This window comes from Triturus cristatus, chromosome 3_1 (assembly GCF_964204655.1).
Source record: "Triturus cristatus chromosome 3_1, aTriCri1.1, whole genome shotgun sequence".
In the NCBI taxonomy this organism is placed as follows: domain Eukaryota; kingdom Metazoa; phylum Chordata; class Amphibia; order Caudata; family Salamandridae; genus Triturus; species Triturus cristatus.
This window is the reverse complement of record NC_140583.1, coordinates 20,087,807-20,113,043: the sequence shown is the minus strand read 5'-3', so window position 1 is coordinate 20,113,043 and position 25,237 is coordinate 20,087,807. Positions and strand designations below refer to the sequence as shown.

The 25,237-nt window shown below is 49.6% G+C and overlaps 1 protein-coding gene across 4 annotated transcripts in view; it reads left to right on the top strand.

The window, feature by feature from the left end:
• CSTPP1 (centriolar satellite-associated tubulin polyglutamylase complex regulator 1) overlaps nucleotides 1-22,725 on the top strand; it is a 572,416-nt gene extending 549,691 nt beyond the window's left edge. For all 4 annotated transcript variants that reach the window (XM_085646635.1, XM_085646636.1, XM_085646637.1 and 1 more), the window contains 2 exons: nucleotides 5,937-6,000; nucleotides 22,371-22,725. In XM_085646635.1, the coding sequence (XP_085502761.1) occupies nucleotides 5,937-6,000; nucleotides 22,371-22,530 (224 nt within the window). In that variant the 3' untranslated portion in view covers nucleotides 22,531-22,725. The remainder of the gene's footprint in view (nucleotides 1-5,936; nucleotides 6,001-22,370) is intronic.
• The last annotated feature ends 2,512 nt before the right edge of the window (nucleotides 22,726-25,237 follow it).

Sequence of the window (25,237 nt, the reverse complement as noted above, 5' to 3'; positions counted from 1 at the left end):
AAGTGGTGTGCTTTCCTCTCCTTTTTTAAATGCCCTCCTTCCCTCTCTCTGGACAGTAGTGTGCTTTCCTCTCTTGTGTTAAACACCCTCCCGTACCATCTCTGGACAGCAGTGTTCTTTCCTCTCCTGTGTAAATACCCCCTTTTCCACTCTCTGGGCAGCTGTGTGCTTTCATTTCCTGTGTTAAATGCCCTCCCTCCGACAGCATTGTGCTTTCCTCTTCTGTGTTAAATGCCCTCCCTCCCTCCGACAGCAGTGTGCTTTCCACTCCTGTGTTACATACCCTTCCTCCCTCTCTCTGGACAGCAGTGTGCTTTCCTCTCCTGTGTTAAATGCCCCCCTCTCTCTGGACAGCAGTGTGCTTTCCTCTCCTGTGTTAAATACCTCCTTTGCCTCTCTCTGAGAAGGAGTGTGCTTTCCTCTCTTGTGTTAAATGCAGTACTTCCCTATCTCAGGACAGCAGTGTGCTTTCCTCTCCTGTGTTAAATACCCCCTTTATCTCTCTCTGGGCAGCTGTGTGCTTTCCTCTCCTTCGTTAAATGCCCCCCTCTCTCTGGGAAGATGTGTACTTTCCTCTCCTGTGGTAAATGCCCTCCTTTCCTCTCTCTGGGCAGCTGTGTGCTTTCCTCTCCTGTGATAAATGCCCCCCTCTCTGTGGGAAGTGGTGTGCTTTCCTCTCCTGTGTTAAAAGCCCTCCCTCACTCTGGACAGCAGTGTATTTCCCACCCCTGTTTTAAGTGCCCTCTCTCCCCCTCTCCTGGCTGCAATGTGCTTTCCTCTCTTGTGTTAAATGCCCACCTCCCTCTGGGCAGCACTGTACTTTCACTCCTGTGTTAAATGCCCACCTCTCTCTGGGAAGTGGTATGTTTTCCTCTTCTTTGTTAAATGCCCTCCTTCCCTCTCTCTGGACAGCAGTGTGCTTTCCTATCCTGTGTTAAATGCCGTCCTTCCCTCTCTCTGGACAGCAGTGTGCTTTCCTCTCCTGTGTTAAATACCCCTTTGCCTCTCTCTGGGCAGCTGTGTGCTTTCCTCTCCTGTATTAAATACCCTCCCTTACTCTCTCTGGACAGCAGGGTGCTTTCCTCTCCTGTGTTAAATACCCCCTTTGCCTCTCCTACGGCAGCTGTGTGCTTTCCTCTCCTGTGCAAAATGCCCGCCTCTCTCTGGGAAGTGGTGTGCTTTCCTCTCCTTTGTTAAATGCCCTCCTTCCCTCTCTCTGGACAGCAGTGTGCTTTCCTCTCTTGTGTTAAACACCCTCCCGTACCATCTCTGGACAGCAGTGTTCTTTCCTCTCCTGTGTTAAATACCCCCTTTGCCTCTCTCTGGGCATCTGTGTGCTTTCCTCTCCTGTGTTAAATGCACCCCTCTCTCTGGTAAGTTGTGCTTTCCTCTTCTGTGTTAAATGCCCTCCCTCCAACAGCATTGTGCTTTCCTCTTCTGTGTTAAATGCCCTCCCTCCCCCCGACAGCAGTGTGCTTTCCACTCCTGTGTTACATACCCTTCCTCCCTCTCTCTGGACAGCAGTGTACTTTCCTCTCCTGTGTTAAATGCCCCCCTCTCTCTGGATAGCATTGTGCTTTCCTCTCCTGTGTTAAATACCTCCTTTGCCTCTCTCTGAGAAGGAGTGTGCTTTCCTCTCTTGTGTTAAATGCAGTCCTTCCCTCTCTCAGGATAGCAGTGTGCTTTCCTCTGCTGTGCTAAATACCCCCTTTGTCTCTCTCTGGGCAGCTGTGTGCTTTCCTCTCCTGCGTTAAATTCCCCCCTCTCTCTGGGAAGAGGTGTACTTTCCTCTCCTGTGGTAAATGCCCTCCTTTCCTCTCTCTGGGCAGCTGTGTGCTTTACTCTCCTGTGATAAATGCCCCCCTCTCTGTGGGAAGTGGTGTGCTTTCCTCTTCTGTGTTAAAAGCCCTCCCTCACTCTGGACAGCAGTGTATTTCCCACCCCTGTTTTAAATGCCCTCTCTCCCCCTCTCCTGGCTGCAATGTGCTTTCCTCTCTTGCGTTAAATGCCCACCTCCCTCTGGGCAGCACTGTACTTTCACTCCTGTGTTAAATGCCCACCTCTCTCTGGGAAGTGGTATGTTTTCCTCTTCTTTGTTAAATGCCCTCCTTCCCTCTCTCTGGACAGCAGTGTGCTTTCCTATCCTGTGTTAAATGCCGTCCTTCCCTCTCTCTGGGCAGCTGTGTGCTTTCCTTTCCTGTGTGAAATGCCACCCCTCTCTGGGAAGTAGTGTGCTTTCCTCTCCTGTGTTAAATGCCCCCGTTGCCTCTCTCTGGGCAGCTGTGTGCTTTCCACTTCTGTGTTTAATGCCCTCCTCTCTCTGGAAAGTGGTGTGCTTTCCTCTCCTGTGTTAACTGCCCTCCTTCCCTCTCTCTGGGCAGCTGTGTGCTTTCCTCTCCTGTGTTAAATGCCCCCCTCTCTCTGGAAAGTGGTGTGCTTTCCTCTCCTGTGTTAAATGCCCTCCTTCCCTCTCTCTGGACAGCAGTATGCTTTCTTCTCCGGTGTAAAATACCATGCCCTCCTTCCCTCTAGGCAGCAGGGCACTTACCACTCCTGTGTTAAATACCCTCCCTCCCTCCGACAGCATTGTGCGTTCCTCTTCTGTGTTAAATGCCCTCTCTCCCTCTGGACAGTGGTATGCTTTCCTCTCCTGTGTTAAATGCCCCCCTCTCTCTAAGCAGCAGTGTGCTTTCCTCTCCTGTGATAAATTCCCCCCTCTCTCTGGAAAGTGGTATGCTTTCCTCTCCTTTGTTAAATGGCCTCATTCCCTCTCTCTGGGCAGCTGTGTGCTTTCCTCTCCTGTGATAATGCCCCCCTCTCTCTGCGAAGTGGTATGCTTTCCTCTCCTTTGTTAAATGGCCTCCTTCGCTCTCTCTGGGCAGCTGTGTGCTTTCCTATCCTGTGATAAATGCCCCCTTTTGTCATGTAAGTGGTGTGCTTCCTCTCCTGTGATAAAGGCCCTCCTGCCCTCTCTCTGGAGAGCAGTGTGCTTTCCTCTCCTATGTTAAATACCCCCTTTGCCTCACTCTGGCAGCTGTGTGCTTTCCTTTCCTGTGTTAAATGCTCCCTCTCTCTGGGAAGTGGTGTGCTTTTCTCTCCTGTGTTAAATGCCCACCTTCCCTCTCTCTGGGCAGCTGTGTGCTTTTGACTTCTGTGTTTAAGGCCCTCCTCTCTCTGGGAAGTGGTGTGCTTTCCTCTCCTGTGTTAAATGCCCCCCTCCCTCTGGAAAGTGGTGTGCTTTACTCTCCTGTGTTAAATGCCCTCCTTTCCTCTCTCTGGACAGCAGTGGGCTTTCCTCTTCTGTGTTAAATGCCCTCCCTCCCTCTGGACAGCAGTGTGCTTTCCTCTTCTGTGTTAAATTCCCTCTCTCCCTCTGGACAGTGGTGTGCTTTCCTCTGTGTTAATTGCCCCCCTCTCTCTAGGCAGCAGTGTGTTGTCCTCTCCTGTGTTAAATGCCCTCCTTACCTCTCTCTGGGCAGCTGTGTGCTTTCCTCTCCTGTGTTAAATGCCCTACTTCCCTCTCTCTGGGCAGCAGTGTGCATTCCTCTCCTGTGATAAATGCCCCTTCTCTCTGGGAAGTGGTGTTCTTTCCTCTCCTGTGTTAAATTCCCGTCTTCCCTCTCTCTGGGCAGCTGTGTGCTTTCCTCTCCTGTGTTAAATGCCCTACTTCCCTCTCTCTGGGCAGCAGTGTGCTTTCCCCTCCTGTAGTAAATGCCCTCCCTCACTCTGTACAGCAGTGTACTTCCCACCCCTGTGTTAAATGCCCTCTCTCCCCCTCTCCTGGCTGCAATGTTATTTCCTCTCCTGTGTTAAATGGCCACCCCCCCCCCCCACTCTGGGCAGGACTGTAATTTGCACTCCTGTGTTAAATGCTTTCCCTCCCTCACTCTGGACAGCATTGTGCTTACCACTCCTGTATTAATGATCCTCCTCCCGCTCTCTGGACAGGAGTGTGATTTCCTCTCCTGTGTTTAATGCTCTCCCTTCCTCCCTCTGGGCAGCAGTTCTCTTCCCACTCCTGTGTTAAATGCTCTTCCTCCCTCGATATCTAGGCAGCAGTTCTCCACCCACCTCTGTGTTAAATTCCCTTCCTCCCTCTCTCTGGGCAGCAGTGTGCTTTACTCTTCTGTGTTAAATTCCCTCCATCCCTCCGACAGCAGTGTGCTTTCCTCTTTGGTGTTAAATGCCCTCCATCCCTCCGACAGCAGTGTGCTTTCCTCTTCTGTGTTAAATGCCCTCCCTCCCTCTGACAGCAGTGTGCTTTCCTAACCTGTGTTAAATGCCCCCCTCTTTCTGGGCAGTGGTGTACTTTCCTCTCCTGTGTTAGATGCCCTCCTTTCTTCTCTCTGGACAGCAGTATGCTTTCCTCTTCTGTGTTAAATGCCCTCCTTCCCTCTGGCAGCAGTGTGCTTTCCTCTTTGGTGTTAAATGTCTTCCATCCCTCCGACAGCAGTGTGCTTTCCTCTTCTGTGTTAAATGCCCTCCCTCCCTCCGACAGCAGTGTGCTTTCCACTCCTGTGTTACATGCCCTTCCTCCCTCTCTCTGGACAGCAGGGTGCTTTCCTCTTCTGTGTGAAATGCCCCCCCTCCCTCTGGCAGCAGTGTGCTTTCCTCTTTGGTGTTAAATGTCTTCCATCCCTCCGACAGCAGTGTGCTTTCCTCTTCTGTGTTAAATGCCCTCCCTCCCTCCGACAGCAGTGTGCTTTCCACTCCTGTGTTACATGCCCTTCCTCCCTCTCTCTGGACAGCAGGATGCTTTCCTCTCCGGTGTTAAATGCCCCCTTTGCCTTTCTCTGGGCAGCAGTGTGCTTTCCTATTCTATGTTAAATGCCCCCTCTTTCTGGGCAGTGGTGTGCTTTCCTCTCATGTGTAAGATGCCCGCCTTTCTTCACTCTGGACAGCAGTATGCTTTCCTTTCCTGTGTTAAATACCTTCCCTTACCCTTTCTGGACAGCTGTGTGCTTTCCTCTCCTGTGTTAAATACCTTCCCTTACCCTCTCTGGACAGCTGTGTGCTTTCCTCTCCTGTGTTAAATACCCACTTTACCTCTCTCTGGGCAGCTGTGTGCTTTCCTCTCCTGTGTTAAATGCCCGCCTCTTTCTGGGAAGTGGTGTGCTTTCCTCTCCTGTGTTAAATGCCCTCCTTCCCTCTCTCTGGACAGCAGTGTGCTTTACTCTCCTGTGTTAAACACCCTCCCGTACCCTCTCTGGACAGCAGTGTGCTTTCCTCTCCTGTGTTAAATACCCCCTTTGCATCTCTATGGGAAGCAGTGTGCTTTCCTCTCCTTTGTTAAATGCCCTCGGTTCCTCTCTCTGGACAGCAGTGTGCTTTCCTCTCCTGTGTTAAATGCCCTCCTTCCCTCTCTCTGGACAGCAGTGTGCCTTCCTAACCTGTATTACATACCCCCTTTGCCTCTCGCTGGGCAGGTGGGTGCTTTCCTATCCTGTGTTAAATGCCCTCCTTCCCTCTCTCTGGACAGCAGTATTCTTTCCTGTGTTGAATGCCGTCCTTCCCTCTCTGGACAGCAGTGTGCTTTCCTCTCCTGTGTTAAATACCCTCGGTTCCTCTCTCTGGACAGCAGTGCGCTTTCCTCTCCTGTGTTAAATGCCCTCCTTCCCTCTCTCTGGACAGCAGTGTGCCTTCCTAACCTGTATTACATACCCCCTTTGCCTCTCGCTGGGCAGGTGGGTGCTTTCCTATCCTGTGTTAAATGCCCTCCTTCCCTCTCGCTGGACAGCAGTGTGCTTTCCTCTCCTTTGTTAAATACCCCCTTTGCCTCTCTCTGGGCAGCTGTGTGCTTTCCTTTCCTGTGTTAAATGCCCCCTCTCTCTGGGAAGTGGTGTGCTTTCTTCTCCTGTGTTAAATGCCCTCCCTCCCTTTGGACAGCAGTGTGTTTTCCGCTCCTGTTTTGAACCCTCTCTCTTTGGTATCTGCAGGTGCCCTGCCAGACAAAGCAGAGCTGTTGACAGACGCCAGCATGGACTCAGAGATGGAGAAACTGTAAGTGCACTTGTTATCCAATGCTGCAGCAAATACTGGTGTTACCTGACACTGCAGAGGGGCTACCTGACACTGTAGGAAGTGCTATCTGTGAGACGTTGGCCTAGTATATGCTGTCCACTAGTTATAGTTGGCACCTTGTACCAGTCCAAACAACCCTTATTGATGATTGGGTTTAAGACAACCTTTATTGAAAGCTATCCTAGTGGTAGCTATGGAGAGCAGCCTTCAGGCTAAGTCTTGAAGGAGTGTAAAGCAGCTTGGTTTACCAGATTATAACCTCTTGAATCACTAAATGAAAGGAGAACCACACAAGGTATATATATTAAATATATGTATGTATTTCTAAACACTCTCTACTAACCTCTTTATGAAATTAGAGAGCAAGGCACACAATATTAATACACTAGAACGACAGTAAATAGCACAATACACAGTGGGCTCCTGGGGAGACCAAACCATAAATTAAGAAAGTGGTATAAGAACCATGACTTGACTAGACACAAGGCCTAGAGCACGTAGAATCGCTGGGACCCCAAGGAACCACCCAAGGTAGTGACACAGGAGACCCACGGGGGACGTGTGCAGTGTGAGTACACAGCCGCAAGCCCTGTACAATTCAATAGGAAAGCGTTGGTTGGAATTTTAAAGAAGAAGGACACTTAGGAGAGTACTTTGAGCAAACCGGTTTAGACTTAGAGGGCTCTAGGGCCAGCACCCACGGGAGCACTGGAGTACTCGTGTTACCTCACCCAGGGAAGCCGGGTGTATAGGTGTCAAATGGTGTCGGAAATCGTTGATTTTAATGGCGATGTGCTGCAAAGTGCTGCTGCTGTGGAAAGGAGAAGTGTCCGGTGTGATCCAAGCCTGGATCGAAGATGTGAAGAAACTGAAAGCAGAGGAGACAGAGTCTGGGTGACTTACCAGTGACCAGGGGCACGATAGACAAATGCCTACCGATGTCAGGTGTTTCAGGTGCAAAGAAGTGAAGCTCGACTCCACTGCCACGGGGACCAGGAGGCATCGATGATGACCACAGTCTGCAGGCGAGCTGTCCCACAAAGGATGTCGAGTGCTGGGGGGGTCAGTTTCCAGATTGGAGACTAACAAGCCTTGGCAACTGCAACCCACGCGGTGAGAGAAAAATGGCTTCAGCGTGGACCAGCAAGGTCCTGTGGACTCCCCAAGTGATGGAGAGTCAGGGCACATCTGGAGCAACCATGTAAGCCTGTTGAAAGTTAAAGTACCCTTCTCAGGGACCCACAAGTCGACGGACAAGGCATCTTGAAAGGACCTCGAGAGAAATCACTAGATACCAGCCCACGGGTTACTCGAGGGGTGTAGGCCAGCAATCTTCGGAGAAATCACTGCTCGGGGTCTGGACTACAAGTAGCCCAAAGCACAGCCTCAAGGATTGCCAAGAAGCATATGCTGCTGCAAATGGTCGCGTTGTCCAGGGGTTGGGGTTGCACGGTCCATACGAGGGCTTTGGATCTCAGGTTTGCTGAGAGCCCTGATCAGCCTCGGGGAAGCTTGGAAACCCACCTCCTGTGTTGCAAAATCGTCATTGCTCACCCTCTAGGTGCGTGGCGCAAGCAGTCAAGGCTAAACCTCAGGGCGTGCACGGTTAAGCATTTGCAACTATACACACAGTAAACTCCTTGCATGCACCACAAACGGATACCAGGCAGGTTGTATACAAAAATAAGGCTTTTATATTTTTTTCAGCAGACTTAGTACAAGACCCAGTAACGGTGAAACGGTGGGGCCACGACCTTTATGAATACGGAAAGTTCTTTTATACGGAAAGTCTTCTTAGGCGGGCAACAAAGGGAACTGTGGGTCTTAGCGCACTTCGCGCTGAGACGGTAACCGGGAGGCACGCGTCAGACGGCAGGGAAAACAGAACGTTGCGGACCCTGGATCCGATGCGAGCTCGCGGTTGAGTTCGTAAGTACAGTACCTTTGTTTCTTTTCATGAAGGCGCTTGCAGGACACTCAGTGGCTCCTTCAGAAGGGCGAGGCGGCGTCTGGGGCTCCCACGCTTCACGAGGGGGGTCTGGTCCTTCAAGCTCACAGCAAGAGCGGGGTGTTACAGGTTGGCAAGGGAGCAAAGCGGGGCAGCCGGGCACGCTTTCTACGTCCGGGCCGTCCGAGGCTTGAGGATGCTCACAGCGCCGATTCTGGCGGGAGGAGTGAAGGTGCGCAGCGAGCATCCGGCGAGCGAGGTGACTGGGGCAGCTCAGCACGGCGTAGGGAGAGCGTCTCAGATCGAGCGAGGCTCTTCCCAAGGCAGGGGCGGCTAAGCAGTCCGGTCACGGCTCAAGGAGGGGCTGGGGGCACGAGAGTCACGGCTCCGGCGAGGGAAGGAACACCACAGTCCAGCGGCAGGCTAGTGGAGGTCAGGTTGAGCCCAATGGTCCTGGGGCTCAGTTCAGGGGGCAAGCTCACTTCCAAGCCCTTGGAGATCGTTTTTGAAAGCACAAGTTTCTTGAAAGTAGAAATAAAGCAAAGTCTCTAGTAAAAGGTTCCTCTCCTCTCCTTTGGCAGCAAGGTCACCACTGCAGGCCAGTCCACCAGGATAGGGACAGTCTTCCTCCTTACAGCTTTCCTGGCGCCTCCTCCTCAGGCAGAGGTTCTTCTTGGTTCAAAGCGGATCTGATTTCTTAGGAGCAGGGCTCCTTCTTTTATTCACCATTTCTTTTGTTCTCCCAGGCCAGGGGGCCCTTGCCTAGTTCAGTCCAGTTCTGGAGCACTTTGTTGACGCGATGCAGGCTTCTTCTTTCAGAGTGCAGGGCAGAGTCATCAGACGCTCCACAGGGGGCGGAGCCGGCATTGTGGTGGCAGAGCACAGTCCTATTCAGAGTCCAGGTGGACTCCTCCCACCCATCTACCTGTCAATCTTTCTATTCACCACCAGGCTACCTAGCCCTGCCCATCTGGGTTTCCCCAGCCCTGTCACTCACACAAGCCAGACAGCAGCTACACATCACGCAGAGGCGGGCTGAAATGGTTAGGCAAGCAAAGGCCAACTTTCTAAAAGTGGCATTTGCAAACCAGGGAAAATTAAAATAAACCTTACGAAAGGATGTACCTTATTATTCTGAGTTCAGGCATACTAAACTCGATTTTCTACCATGTTCCCTGGGTCTGTTAGGATCATAGGATGTAACAATCGTAACAGCCCATTCTGGCCTATGAGAACAGGGTAGCCTTACAATAGTGAAAAACGAAAATGGCTGTAATTCACTATTAGGACATGCCACACACATCAGAGCTTGTCCTACCTTATGCTTACAATGCACCCTGCCCTTGGGCCTACCATAGGGGGGACTAACATGAAGTTAAGGGAAGCTTTAGGGACTGGCAAGTGTGTGCACTTGCCCAGTCAGCATGTCAGTACCAGACTGCACGCAGGTTCTGCAATGGCAGACCCTAGACACATTTTACCAGGCCGCTTCTGTGGGTGGCACAACCAGTGCTGCGAGCCCACCAGCGGCATTTGTATTTACATGCCCTGGCACTCCTGGTGCACTTTACTGGGGTCTGACAGTAAACCAAATAAGTCAATCATGGAATCCAACCAACATATACATTTTACATAGGGAACACTTGCACTGTGGCACTGGTTGGCAGTGGCACAGTGCTCTGAGCGGCCAACACCATAAAAACACATGAGGCACAGCGACAAAAAGTAGAAGGGAGACTCACGCCAAGGTGCCAGGTCTAACACATGTCCCCTCCAGCTGAAAAGTGGGGGGAACTACCCTACCCCAGGGAGTTCCTCCTCACTAAGGCTGAAAAATCTGGACAGACTGTCTGCATTGGCGTGATCTGTACCAGGGCAATGTTCCACCATGAAATCTATACCCTGTAGGGAAATGGACCACCTCAACAGCTTTGGATTATCACCCCTCATATGCATCAACCATCTGAGGGGCCTGTGGTCTGTCTGAACCCGGAAGTGAGACCCAAACAGGTATGGTCTTAGCTTCTTCAGCGCCCAGACCACAGCAAATGCCTCACGCTCAATAGCACTCCATCTCTGTTCCCGTGGAAGTAACCTCCTGCTAAGGAAGTCTACAGGTTGATCTAGGCCCTCTTCATTAATCTGTGAAAGAACAGCCCCCACACCATGCTCTGAAGTGTCTGTCTGAACGATAAACTCTTCGGAGAAGTTGGGAGCCAGGAGCACGGGCACCGTGCACATAGCAGTTTTCAGGGCCTCAAAAGCTTTCTGACAGGTGTCAGTCCAAATCACTTTCCTGGGCTGCTTCCTAGAAGTCAGCGCTGTCAAGGGGGCAACAATGTTGCCATACCCCTTGACAAACCTCCTGTAGTACCCGGTGAGACCTAGGAAGGCTCTCACCTCTGTCTGGGTTTTGGGCGACTCCCAATTCACAGTGGTTTCTATCTTGGGTTGAAGGGGCGCCACCTGGCTGCTCCCAACCTGGTGCCCCAAGTACACCACGGAACCCTGCCCGATCTGGCACTTACTCACCTTGATCGTGAGGCCTGCCCTCCGCAGCGCCATCAATACTTCCCAGAGGTGGCGCAGGTGTTCTTCCCAAATGGAGCTGAACACTGCAATGTCACCCAGGTAGGCAGCACTGAACGAATCCAGTCCAGCCAACACCTGGTTGACCAACCTCTGGAAGGTGGCAGGGGCATTCTTCATCCCAAAGGGCATAACCCGGAACTGGTAGTGCCCATCTGGGGTGGAAAATGCTGACCTCTCTTTGGCCCCATCGGTCAAGGTGATCTGCCAATACCCAAACGTTAAGTCAAACGTGCTAAGGTAGTTGGCAGCCCCTAGCCGATCTATGAGCTCATCAGCTCTGGGGATGGGGTGTGCGTCAGTCCTGGTGACCGAATTGAGTCCTCTGTAGTCCACACAGACCCAGAGTTCGGGTGTGGCTTCCGGCGCTGCAGCCTTTGGGACCAAGACCACTGGGCTGGCCCAAGGACTGCTGGAGGACTCAATTACCCCGAGTGCAAACATCTTGGAGACCTCCTCCTTGATGCATGCCCTCACCCTGTCAGTCACCCTGTATGCCTTGTGCCTCACGGGTGGACTATCCCCAGTGTCCACATCATGGACGCACCAATCAGTGACACCGGGAACCAGGAAAAACAGATCAGTAACTGGCGACAATCATTCTGTTGCTCAGGGGTCAGGGCGGTAGAGAGGATGACACCATCCACTGACCCATCCATTGTTAGTGTAACCTCAGATAACACTGTGGAAGTGCTACCTCACCCAGAATACTAAGGTCTAACGTCACCTCATAAGACACTAAGCGCTAGGGTTATCTCACAGGGCAGAAGGCGCTAGTTACCTCATATGTCACAGAGCTCTAGTATTCCACGGTGTTGCAGGGATTCTGCTTATACACAGAACTATGCGTAGAACCCCAGGACCTCAGTGAGTTGTGGTGTACCAGAAACTCACCTCAGAACCCAGAACCCAGTATCCGGCTAGCATAAGTGTCCCATTCGTTATCCGAGATTTAGCTCGGCGGTCCCAATGAAAAGACAACCCAGAACAAGCGACTCAGTACATACTCAGGAATGGTGGGAATCGGAAATACCTGTTCGTATATTATTCTCACATCAGTCCACAACAAGAATCAACAGAGACACGGTGAAAATAAAAAGAGTTTATTTTTATAGACCACGTGTCCTAATATGCAGTACTTTGGCTAATACAAGCAGACAAATGATTAATATCAAAACCATCAGCATAGTTACAATTCCATAGAATATAAAAGGGGTGATCATGTTATAATGACAGTGGATACTACCACCTTCCCTTTACTAAGAAGCTAATATTATTATTAGACTAACAGAAGGTCTCTTAGGCTTGAATAGGGGACCCCATACCTCAAAGATCAGCTTAGTGAAATCACATCACAGGAGCATCAGGAGTCTTCTCGCAGGAAGGCTCGTCTTCGGTCTGAATAATAAACATGATGTCCGTGATATTAAAAACACCAACTTTCAGGTATGTGCAGCTGCTCGTGTGTTATGACTAAATAGTGGGTCGATCAACCTAGAGTGGAAAACATGCATTGTCTAACAACTCAGACTGTTTGTCACATTGTGTGCAGACCAAGGTCGCTGCGCAGAGCTCGGGATGGTAACAACAGATTGCTCTCGTGTGAGGCAAAACTCGAGTCAGCAGTTTGTTTAAGCAATAACATGTGAACGCAGTGTCGTGTGCAAAAGCAGCAAGATGGCTTTCTAACTTCTGACGTGGTTATGCTAACTTAACAATGTATGTACGTATTAAGGGAGTCCTTACTACATGCCCCCTTGATCGAAGCACTACTTAGTATGCAAGAAAAGAGAGAACGCAGAGTTCAAGCGCGACAGAGCAGAACAAGGCGTATCCAATTTAAAAAACACTGATCAATTCAGGCAAAGTCCGAACAGGAAAAAACCAAAAATGGAAAGAAAAAACAAAAAACCTCAAACGTGCCGTGGGGGGTGAAAAAATGAAAAAACGCCTCACCGGGCAGAAGTGCAGACGTACAGGGACAGTTCAAGACACGTGAGGAAAACACAGTGGACGATAGTTCACTCAATCCATGAAAGTATATGCAGCATATGTGGCCACTGCTTCCAGCAGAAAATCATTGGCACGGCCACTGAAGGTTTCAGCCATCCAGTTAAGTAAAGAAAAGGAACATACGTGTTCTTCTATTAGCGGAGCCTCTAGCACCATCAGAGGGCAACCAGCGTGTACTTCCAAATAACTCATATCCAAGAAGTCATATGCCGCTCTCACGATGTCCCAATTACCCAGGATACCATGCGCCGCACCGCAGGCCATAATCCGAACACCAGAACAGGCAGACTCGTGAGACACTAAGGGCCTCATCAGTCGATCAAAATCCGGGTCCGGAGACACCATGTTGGTTAAGCACAAATCCATAGGCCATTCAAAGGGACAATCTAGGCAGTGGAAGACAGGTTGCACGCAGGTGAAGTAGGAATACCGGAAGGATAATCCATATGCCAGGCTCAAAGTCGCCAACGGCAGGACACCATAGTAATCAAGCATCCTGTCACGAAGAAGCTGCAGACGGGACAGGCTGTCGTGTGGCACAGAAAGAGCAGCCATTCCGCAAGATGAAAAGTAAAAGTAGCACACCTGCCACTAGAGCCAGAATTAACGGGACGCCTCCAAAGACGCTGGAGAAAATAGAATGAAAAAATGCCGGAATCACACCAAAAATAGTTTGGAAAGAGGTCACGAGGCCCGAGCCCACAAGTTTAAAAAAATGAGCCAGGCCAGTCGTGGACGAGGCATTGAAAATTGTTTGGATCAAAGCTCCAAAATGCAGGGGGAGGTCAGTATTCAAAAGCGCCTGTACCTCGGTGCGCGTATTTGCTACGTGAAGGACAAATGTTTCCCGGGAGGAAGTCAATGGCACCTCCTTTTGGGACAATAGCGCTCTTATTCTGCTCATCTTGTTGAACTCTGCTTTCAAGGTTGGAATCGAAGGCCAGATGGAAGCATCCAGCCTCCCATGCGGGGGTGGAAACAGGACGTTATTGCAGCAGACAACCCTCTGTGATACAGTTACTATATACGGGATCACTACTAACATCCCGCAGCAAGCTTCATTGTTTAAAATTAAATAACTACCGTTTGCAAGCAGCGTGAAAGGTGGCGTAATCACTGGTACCGGGATACCTTTGAGGACGCAGGCCAAATTCGGAGCGTGTACATTACAAGCACCGTGCAATTGAATGTGCCTACATACAACAGAATGATCAGGTGACGTTGTACATTCTTCACCCTTCAGATAAACCTCAGTACCGTCCCTTGTACATCTATACGTAAAGGGGAGGGACCAGACTTCATGTATGAAAGCGGTACCCAGCTGTTCATATCTACCCAGAGCATAGTGTTTCATACAAGAGGTAAACTTAAAAAGTGCAAACGGTAGAGTTATCAATCCGTGTAAGAGCCACACAGCGGAGTCGACTTCCGCTACAGAGAAAGGTAACGGCTCCAATTTCTCAATATGGAGCAAGGAATATGTAGCATCCTTCATGGACATGAACTGCTGTTTGTCAGTAAGGTTAAAGGGAAGAAATAACGATGTTGTATTCAGATAGTCCCAAGGGACGTTCCCTGCCTTCAATGTTTGTAATGTCCATGCAAACTGCATAACAGAACGCAACTGGTTTTGACCATGATACAACACAGACATATCATCCTGCACAATATCCACAATTGAAGAAACAATATTATCTAATGTATAAATGCGAGAAGAAAGAGTGTTAATGCTGTTATCAATAACTGCTAATACTTTTTCCATATTAGCCTGATCAATAGCTCTCAATCTTGAAGCTGCCTCAATTTGCGACAGTTTCCATACTTCGTTGTAAATAGCATACGCCCATCTCTTGGATCTGCCACCCACAGGACCTTTAACAAAATCATTCAAATCTATTTTGTCATGTAACTTTGATAAATGAACTTTGACAGATGCCAAGGTGGAATGTCGCAGCCAGGACTGACACAATTTCCCTACAGAGTATGTAGTTACTGTATGTGACGACTCAAACCGGGGGTCCACGCGATCTTGAGTATACCCCGGTTTCAGTCCTAGAAAACGTCGTTGACAGGCATCAGAACTGCTTTGCCAAATTAACCATCCCTCACTATCAAATTTCGAAATATTGAAAGATGAATTAGAAACTAATAACTGCAAAGCAGGAAGGGACAGATCTGTGTGATTATTCCAATTTGGGTAAGCACCCAGATCCGGCACAGAAGGCGAATTTAGTTTTTTAGAAGTAGCCAATCCGAAACAGGTGGTTTGGAAGATGGTTGCATTTAAAAACAACATATGATTTGGTACTAGACAGGCACGGTGTAAAGCTTCAGTTCCCTGAACCTGCCACGGTTTGGAACCCCAAACCGATTTAAGATCAATAGTAGCCTTCCATAGATCATAACCTTTGATTGACAACTCATCCATAAAGGACTTAGAATATAGCAATTTGGTGTGTGTCAGTCTAACCTTAGAGGCAGACTCAGGCTTAACTTTAAAATAAAAGGATGCCGGGGCTGAAACACTGAAATCAGTAAAATAAGTAAACTTATCAACTAATGTATGTGAACTGCCAAACGAGGGGGTGGGACAGTGTTCCCACTGGGTAAAATTTACAAAATTTCTAAACGTATTTGCTTTATGCAGGAAGTGATTGCCATAATGTTGAAAACAATACTGTTCCGCATAATTAGCCGCATTGTCATACAAATCCTCAGCATCAAAGGCGGCATAATATTTCAAATCTGAAAACAGTGCTTCAATGGCGTGCACATCCCAATCATCAGAACGTATGTTCTGTTTAACTACATCACCCATAGAAACACGAAATACATTAGGCACATTAATGACCTCCGTAGGCCCATGAATTTGAAATTTAACTGCATCCCATGCGATTCCATCCATGACGGGCCAGGCAGTAATATTCACAAAAGTCTGGTCCCTCTTCATGATGTGGGATGAGGAGTGGGGGGCCAAAGTTCCATTGATTAGTCTAATTGTCGATCTCTCTTTGAGATAATGGCCATCCACCAAACGGAAGAAAACTACAACAAATCCAATGGACATGAACAAAAAAATACTAAAAAGCATCAACCAGATGTATGTCCAAGGGGCTATCAAAAAATGTTTCTTAAACCAGCTTACACAAACAGCAATGTTTGATGGGGGAGTTGAGGGCAAAGAGTTAGTGTCAAAGGAAAAACGGGACTGGCCAAGTGCTGTAGATTGTAAAACAGGCGAAGGTCCACGTGTAGGATAAGCATACTCAGTCTCTTCGGGCAAACCACCTGCCGGTGGTATCAGCAAGGGATCAGTAACTGAATGCATCTCGATGGCAACATCAGACAAGGTGTTAGAAGCAGGAACCAACATTGAAGTTCTTTGCATTGTCTGGCATGAAACTGCTGGAGTCATACTAAGAAGTATCGGCCACTCGCTGAAGTTTGACATTGTCAATAGAGATGTACCTGTTTTCTTTGCGACCAGGAAGTGGAGGTAAAATGACTGTTCTTGTACCCTGCACTCCAAGCACTGGAACTGGTGCACGATAAGAGGGGCCGAACTCCTTCTTGTTCTCCACCTTCTCACGGACCAGATCACCAACTCGGGGTAGCCAGCCGACTACCGGAATCTGAACCTCAGCTTCAGACGTGGAGGGCAAATGTTCTTTCGAAAGAGAGTCTCTGGCTTCTTGTAGAGTCTGCAAAACAGCACAGTGATCATCTACGTCAAAGGGTGCGGTCGACGCCGCAATGTCTAGACCATCAAGGTCTGGAACAAACATTCTGATTCCGAAGAGCATCATGTACGGGGTCCGCCCACCCAGAGACCTTCTAGGGAGATTATTTAGTGCACGTTGGACGTTATACAAATGGGCTAGCCAGTTCCGGCCTGTGCCTAAAACACGTGCTGTCAATGATTGCTTTAAGTCACGGTTCATTCGCTCCACCACACTATTACCCTCAGGTCGGTAGGGAGACGAAAATTTGACTAGGACCCCCAAATTTTTCATAGCCTCCTTGTAAGCCTTAGAGGCGAACGCAGGGCCCTGATCAGAATGGAAGGTACCACACGCAAAAGTTCCCACAAAGACACGCAAATCCCTGATGACAGTCCTCGAGTCAGCACTCCTTTGTGGCCATACCCATAGAAAACGTGTGCACGAATCCACTGCAACCAAGATGTACTTGTACGCAGTATCAGAAGAAAAAGGACCGCAGTGATCTAAATAAACACAACCAAATGGCTTATTAGAGATGTACAGCTGTGTCTGTGGTGGGCGCGCAACAGTAGAAGGTTTAATCTGTTGGCAAATGTCACAATCAAGAACATAAGCGCGCGCTTGTTTATATAAACCAAACCACCAGTAACGTTGTTGTAGCAGAGATATTGTAGCTGACACACCGGCGTGGGCTGACGCCAACCCCTCGTGCGCAGCCAAGATCAGTGCTTGTCTGCAGTCCGCGTTGGGAATAATTCTGTCACCAACGTCGTTAATCCTCACTAATGGGACGTTATCAGGACTTAAATGATAAATATAACGAGAGGGAAAACCTACGGGTAATCACCTCCCTTCTCTGTTGCAGCAATAGCTGCCAAGATGTCATCATCTATTTTACTTTTGGATCTTGTAACTGCTGCCACTAAGTATGTAGCCACTGCTGTTTTTGCTGCCTCGTCAGCTAAGCTGTTGCCGACAGCATGGACACCAAGCCGCTGGTGACCAAGAGTGTGTATAACACTCACGAGAGGGAGACGTTCTTTAAAGTCTGCCACTCGAACCCAAAGCGTTTTATGCTTAATTGTGCTACCTTTAGTGTCTCGATAATCATTCTGAGACCAGAAGTGTAAATTGTCATTGTAGGACTGGACACAGTAGAAGGAGTCACTCACTATAAGAGTAGTGACTCGGGGATCAGCAAACTCCAGTGCAAGCACCAGAGCCCGGAGCTCCGCCAATTGCGCGGTACAATCACCCAATGACTGCGTATGCACTGCATCAGATTGGAATTCACCATTTACGAATGTACCGACGACAATAGCGCAAGCCGCTGAATAAGCGTGCTTCGATCCAATTGCGGGTTGCGCAGACCCGTCAGTGTATATGACACAATGGTATTCTTCGAGCGGGCGCAAAGACAGAGGTGCCGGATGAACGAATTCATACTGCAAGTACTCTTGAGTCTGTAATGAGGCATCAAAGATGTAAGTGACATCTGGCGACGTCAGTGTTGTGGCCCATTGTATCCACCGTGGATGCAAAGCTTTAGAATTTGGTACACTTGCTTTAGTCACTGCCTCTAAAGCAGGATATGGTGTTACAACCAGAATCTGTTTCCCATGCGACAGTGCGCGTTCCTTGAGGATCGCCATCTGCACCGCAGTCAGAACTTTTTCGAGCGTGGAAAAACGTAATTCAGCAGAGGTGTACAAGTGGGATTTGTACGCAATGGGGACTGTGTCGCCCTCATTAAACGTCAAATACGTGAACCCCACGGTGCCCGGTACTATTCTTATTACCAGGTTAGTGCGGTTATCACGTGTCAGCAAGTATTGTGAAGCAAGAAGGTCAGCCTGTAAAGACTGTAAAATTGCAGAGTGTTCTAGCTGCCAGCTAGATTTCGAAAACGAAGGTTGTACCAAGGCGTAAAGCGGCTTGATACGCTGGGCATAATCAGGAATGTACGTACGGCCGAAATTCAGAAAACCCAGCAGAGATTGTAATTTCTTCAGTGTCGTAGGAGCACTTAAACGTGCACACTTTTCCAGAAAGTGGGGGGCTAACCCCTTACCTTCATTGTTGAGCTCGTAGCCCAAAAACAACACGTATATTCTGCGATGTGTGACTTCGCAAAATTGAATTTGTAGCCATAGTCAGCAAAACTCCCGATAATATTGTCGACTCGAGATAGATGCGGCATCAGCTCATCATCCGTAAGATAGATATCGTCAACATAGGAGTATGCGTCGGGGTCTATTCTTTCTAAGAGAGAAACCACGCGAGCAGAGAAGACGCCAGGGCTATTTTTGTAACCCATGGCTAATCTTGTAAACTGTTTTTGTTTGCCGCCCGAAGTAAACGCTGTCCACTGGCTACTCAGTGTGGACAGGTTGTGGCTAAAAAAGCCATTGGAAATGTCAAGTGTCGTTTTAAATCTTTTACGCACGAGACTGTCGACCAAAGCCGAGCTATGTGTATTTTGTACCGCGCAGGTCCGGCAATGGGAGTTTAGGTGCCGGTAATCCAAAACTAAATGGTACGAGCCGTCAGGCTTCGTTACAGTGAATAAAGGGTTATTCATAGGGGACACACATGTTTCAATAACACCCTGATATTCCAATTGTTCAAGGATTGCCGCGACGTGGGGTCTCGCTTCACGACGCATAGGATATTGAGGTTGGGGCTGGGGCATAGACCGCAATGGAATCTCATGGCAGGGGGACAATCTGTCCCATCCCACCTGAGTACGATACACCGCCGGCGCAAGCGCAAGCGCCCACTCCCCAGCATACACTTCAGCTTGGTCCTCAGGCACTGTGTGCGCAAAGGACGGGAGGATTACTTCCTCCCCTCTAGGAGCCTCTAAAATGAAAGCTGGGGGCCAATCTGCCTCCGCTAGGAGGATATCATAGGTGGTGGTCAGATTATCCCAAAAAATCCCTTTTATTGTACGTTGTATGTCACCCTCAATTAATAAGACTATTTCATAAAGTCTGTCAGGGGGAGCCACTCTGGTGTCAGCTGTTTCAACAGTAACCGAGATATCAGTTGCTGTCACCGCCAGAAATGGACGCAGAGCTTGACGGACTATGGTAATTTCTGCTGCGCTGTCCAGGAGCGTCAGCGCCCATGTCCGGTTCCGAAGCTGTGTCCGCACTATCTGAGGCATACCTTGCCGTCAGAGCCGCCACTTTCTTCTTCTGAAACGGGGGTCTTTGTCGCGCAAATTCGTCCTGCTTGCCTTTACCCTCAGTCTGTCGGGGCTGGTCACGCTGTTGTGGAGCACCCCGACCTTTGCCACCGCCTCCGCCACCGGACTGTGTAGCCGATGTTTCCTGTGAAGAACGAGGAGAGCGCTGTTCAGAAACCTGAAATCTATCAGGAGACTTTATAGCAGCACGATCGCGCAGATCATAAGTGCGTTCACTACTTGACTGTACGGGAGAGGCAGGCCGAGAGCCCTGTTTCTGTTGCTGCTGCTTTCCCTGTTGTTTAAACTGCCATTTTTGTTTTGGAAAAATGGGTCGTTCGTCCTTACCAGACGTTTCTGCCTTACCCTGCTGTTTTAGATCGGGATTCTTAATGACAGGCTTAACTCCTAAAGAGCTACGACCCAAATCCCGATATGCCTCTGCGATTATTTTCGCAAATTCCTGCGGTTTGTCCTCCTCAGCAACTCGCTTCAGTTCATTACGAACCTGGAAATGCAAAGCATCACCCTTTAGGTTTCCAATTATCATGGTAGCCACCAGGTCAAATTGACCGAGGAGCCGCATCCCTAACTCTATCGCAGACTCCGCACCATGGTTCTCTTGAACTCTTTTGATAACGGAGGGCAGCTGCAACATAGACGGAGTGCCAAAGCACTGCGCGTACGTCGCTGCAAAGACCTTGCCCCAATTTACACAATCATCTATGTGGGGGACCAAGTCTTTAGGCAAACTAATGGTGAGGATCCTGTGTTTCTCCACAGGAGTAGTATTCGGGTAAACCGCTTCTATTTGGTCAAATTTTTCAGCAAGCCAAAAGGGGAAATCATCCCTATTTTGGGGGCGCTTGCCCATAACAGAATTAACCATAACAGGACTAATGACCACCGCGTGATGATCAGTAGGCTGTCCCGCAACAGCAGGTGCCCCCGCCTGCATATTGCGCGACACATACTGCACTAACGCCCTATATACCGTAATTAGAGCAGTGTGTAGTACACGCAACTCAGCTACCGTCACCGTGAGGTAACGGGGATGAGGCGTAAATCCGGCTAGTACCGGCCAAGTGGCCCCTGCAATTGATAAAGGGCCCATTCTCGGCGGTATAACCACATGGGGAAGGGCGCCATTAAACCAAATAAGATGCTGCCAAGCAGATATTGGTATTTCCTGTGTCCTATACGGCGTATAGTTCGCTGGCACGGCAGCGGCAGTGTAAGAATGAAAGGTGTCATCATCCCCCACCGCCGGAATCGTCACCCAAGAGTAGAACAACTCATAGGGATGAGCCGCATCGGCTCCCACCACAAAGATGACGTCCATACCAGTGTCCGGCACCCCATACTGCGTCAAATGACGTTTCAGAGCTGCACGGCTATGCGCCGCAATATCCACCGACATTAGGACAACACACACTCGAAACTATCAGTAGCACAAGGGTTCAATAACCTTTTTAATTATCAAGCTTGAGAGAACCTATATCAATAGACCTAGGTAGGTTTAAATCCGTCAGACTTGTTATCCGGAAACAAGAATGAGGGTGTTGTGGACAAACGCGAGCACTACTAAGGCGTTTCAACTCATAGACCAAACGTTAGGTGCGCCATGTTGCAGGGATTCTGCTTATACACAGAACTATGCGTAGAACCCCAGGACCTCAGTGAGTTGTGGTGTACCAGAAACTCACCTCAGAACCCAGAACCCAGTATCCGGCTAGCATAAGTGTCCCATTCGTTATCCGAGATTTAGCTCGGCGGTCCCAATGAAAAGACAACCCAGAACAAGCGACTCAGTACATACTCAGGAATGGTGGGAATCGGAAATACCTGTTCGTATATTATTCTCACATCAGTCCACAACAAGAATCAACAGAGACACGGTGAAAATAAAAAGAGTTTATTTTTATAGACCACGTGTCCTAATATGCAGTACTTTGGCTAATACAAGCAGACAAATGATTAATATCAAAACCATCAGCATAGTTACAATTCCATAGAATATAAAAGGGGTGATCATGTTATAATGACAGTGGATACTACCACCTTCCCTTTACTAAGAAGCTAATATTATTATTAGACTAACAGAAGGTCTCTTAGGCTTGAATAGGGGACCCCATACCTCAAAGATCAGCTTAGTGAAATCACATCACAGGAGCATCAGGAGTCTTCTCGCAGGAAGGCTCGTCTTCGGTCTGAATAATAAACATGATGTCCGTGATATTAAAAGCACCAACTTTCAGGTATGTGCAGCTGCTCGTGTGTTATGACTAAATAGTGGGTCGATCAACCTAGAGTGGAAAACATGCATTGTCTAACAACTCAGACTGTTTGTCACATCGTGTGCAGACCAAGGTCGCTTCGCAGAGCTCGGGATGGTAACAACAGATTGCTCTCGTGTGAGGCAAAACTCGAGTCAGCAGTTTGTTTAAGCAATAACATGTGAACGCAGTGTCGTGTGCAAAAGCAGCAAGATGGCTTTCTAACTTCTGACGTGGTTATGCTAACTTAACAATGTATGTACGTATTAAGGGAGTCCTTACTACAACGGCACTGAGTGCTGATTACTCCACGCAACACTGACCACTACTATTGTTGGATGACACTAGGAGCTACTTACCTCATGTTACAAGAAGAATTTGTTGCTTCACATGACACTTGCTCTCTAGTACCACCTCGCATGACTCTAGGCGCTGTCTGCCTCACACATGCCCTTACCGCAAACACTTCAGCAACACTAGCAGCTAATATTCCCTCCTGATAGTAGGTGGTAATTACCTCACATGACACTCAGTTATCTCACGCGAGACGGTGCTACTGTGACCTTGCACATGCGATCTGACTGACCTCTGTTTACCTCTCTCCTCCTCAGGGCTGCACAGATGTCCGTGCCCACCTCCGGCAGCTGCACCAATACCCCACCTCGGGACCCCAGCCGTCCAGGACACCCCAGAAGAGTGCTGCACCATCGGAGAAGGGCTGAGCTGGAGAGCGACGGCTCCACCGAAGAGACCGACTCCTCTGAAAACTAGACCCCCCTGTAACGGGGCAGAAGCATGAACCTATGGGACAGCCCTCAGACACCTCACCTGGACGGGAGTGGGACAGTGTGGACAGTGTGGTGCTGTACTAACACCCACACACACCCATCGCAGGCATCACTAGTCACGTGACCCTACCAATAAAAGCAGCCAGGCACACCAGCCCTGGGCCAGTTCCACACCCATTCCACTGGTGTCTGTGTTGTTCTGTGTTTTAGCGCCGGGACCTGGGGCCCACAATAACGCAAGGACCTAGGGCCCACAATAACGCAAGGACCTGGGGCCGCAAGGACCTAGGGCCCACAATAACACAAGGACCTTGGTCTCACAATAACGCAAGGACCTAGGGCCCTCAATAACGCAAGGACCTAGGGCCCACAATAACGCAAGGACCGAGGGCCCACAATAACGCAATGACCTAGGACCCACAATAACACAAGGACCTAGGGCCGCAAGGACCTAGGGCCCACAATAACGCAAGGACCTAGGGCCCACAATAACGCAAGGGCCGAGGGCCCACAGTAACGCATGGGCCTGGGGACCACAATACCTTTGGCAAGAGGGTAGAACATACATCCAATCAGTAGAACATGTAATTTCAATGTTTTAGGTAAATATAGCGCCTAAAAGCATAAAGCACCACTCGCAGTCATCTGGTCATGCTAGACTGGAGGAAAGTCACAAGTTCAGGCTGAACGCGATGGAGCACAGGTTGGAAACAGGGACCAGGTTAGTCCCGCTGAAAAAGTTACCTTTTCAAAGTCTGGCGCAAAGATCCCAGAACATCAGGATTTCTGCCCGTCTTGTAGAGGAGTGCACTCTGATGCCAGCCAAGAGTCCGGGATCTGGGGAGTACCGCCTGGGGATCAGAGATTCACTCTAGCAGAGGCCAGCAGGGCTCAGGCAAGTCCAGTTGCAGCATGTCAGCTGGGCAGTTGCAAAGAGGCCTCTGGAGCTTGTGTCCCTGTAGCTCAGAATAGAAGTTCAGCCAACTGACCCTTGGAGTTGCTCAGGTTAGCCTAGGATGAAGGGAGTAGATCCAGTCTTCCTATTCAAAGAGCAGAGAAGGCCTCAAGCAGCAGTGCAGTCCCCTGGAGGAACATCGCAAGCCTCAAGCAGCAGGACAATCGACTGGTAGTAGCAAGGCAATACTTTGAGGAACAAGACATCCTCACGCAGCAGTGCAGTCCTCGAGAGAATATGACAGGCTCAAGCAAAAGGGCAGTTCTCTGGTAGCAGGAGGACACTCTTCTGGGAAGTAAAGGAGGCCATGACCAGCAGGGCAGTCCTCTGAGGAACAAGGTAAACCTTCTTCCATAATGTCCGCAGGTCGAGAACTGTACTGATGAGTGACTCAGGAAGTTCAGTATTTATTCCTGGAGCCAACCATTGAAGTGAGGGAAACCTTTAGTCCACCCCCACATCTGGTTCCGGAAAGTTCCTTTCTTCCCCTTTCTTCCCCTGCCTAGGTTTCAAACGTTCTAGGGTGACAAAAGGCTGGTGTCAAGTTCCTTTGTGAGTGTGCTGGAGGCAGCCCTTGATCAAATGTAAGTGGGGCAGGGAACGGCTCCACCCCTCCCATCCTGGCAGAATGCCCCTCTCCCAACTGCACCCAGGTCCTATTGTTCACTGTCTGGGCCTATTAGGCATTCTCTTTATTTAAACCCCAAGCTCATCGTACAAAGTGCTGAAAACATGTATATAACTTTGCTCTCCCGAGTTCAGTCAAGGATTCAAAAATAGGATGGCGCTTTTCCCATAAAAAGTCAAAGGGCTCAGCACAATGAACATAATAGGACATCATCACCCATTAGACATTCCTGATGAGGGAGCAATTAACAGGCCCAGCAGATGTAAATTCCTTGTAGGCCTTAGAAACTTTTGGGCAGGAAAAGGCCAACTTTCTAAAAGTGGAATTTTTCAAAATTGTGTAATTTAAAATTCAACTTTAAAGAGCATTTTAAATTATACTTCATTTTTGAAGGAGGAGCCAAGATGGCGACCGGGACGGCAGCGTAGATTCCCGGCTCCGTGAACCTCCGCATCCCGCACGGATATCCTGCATGAGATCCTTATTCTGCGCTACGCGATCGTGTTTGTAAACGAAAGTGGCAACCGATCGTGTGATCCTGAGGTTTCTGACTGCAGTACCGCCGGAGAAATCAGCGATTGAACTTTGCGGCCCGTGCGGTCCCGAAGCCGGGACCTCGAGTGGACGCCTTGGCCGGGCGGCAGTTTAACAACAGCGGCCTGTGGTGACTGGGTGGAGTCGGTCCGCCGGAGTGTTGCTCCCCTCGGCCTGCATTTTGCTGTGGTCGCTCCCCCCCTGCTGAGCGCTGCGGACCGAGGACATGCCCGGGTGTGCGGTTCTCGTATTCTGTGGTGTTTGCCCCTGCCTTTGACTGTGAGCTGCCCGGACGCCGTCCCTGGTTCGCCCTGATCCTTGCGGGCTGCTCCCGGCTTTTTTGCGGGAGCTGGTCCGTGGCGGAGACGACTATTGCCCGTGACCGCGCAACGGTTGCATCTGTTCCTCCCCCAGGATCCTTGTCTTCAGCGACGTGGACCTTGAGGCGTTGGTCCCGGGGTCCTGGCCCCAATACGAGTCGGACCTTCCCAGCGGCCATTTTGTCACTATGCAGCCTACCATCCTGTCCGCTGGGACGCAGCGGGACTGGGGGTGTGTGACGGTCGGGAGTGT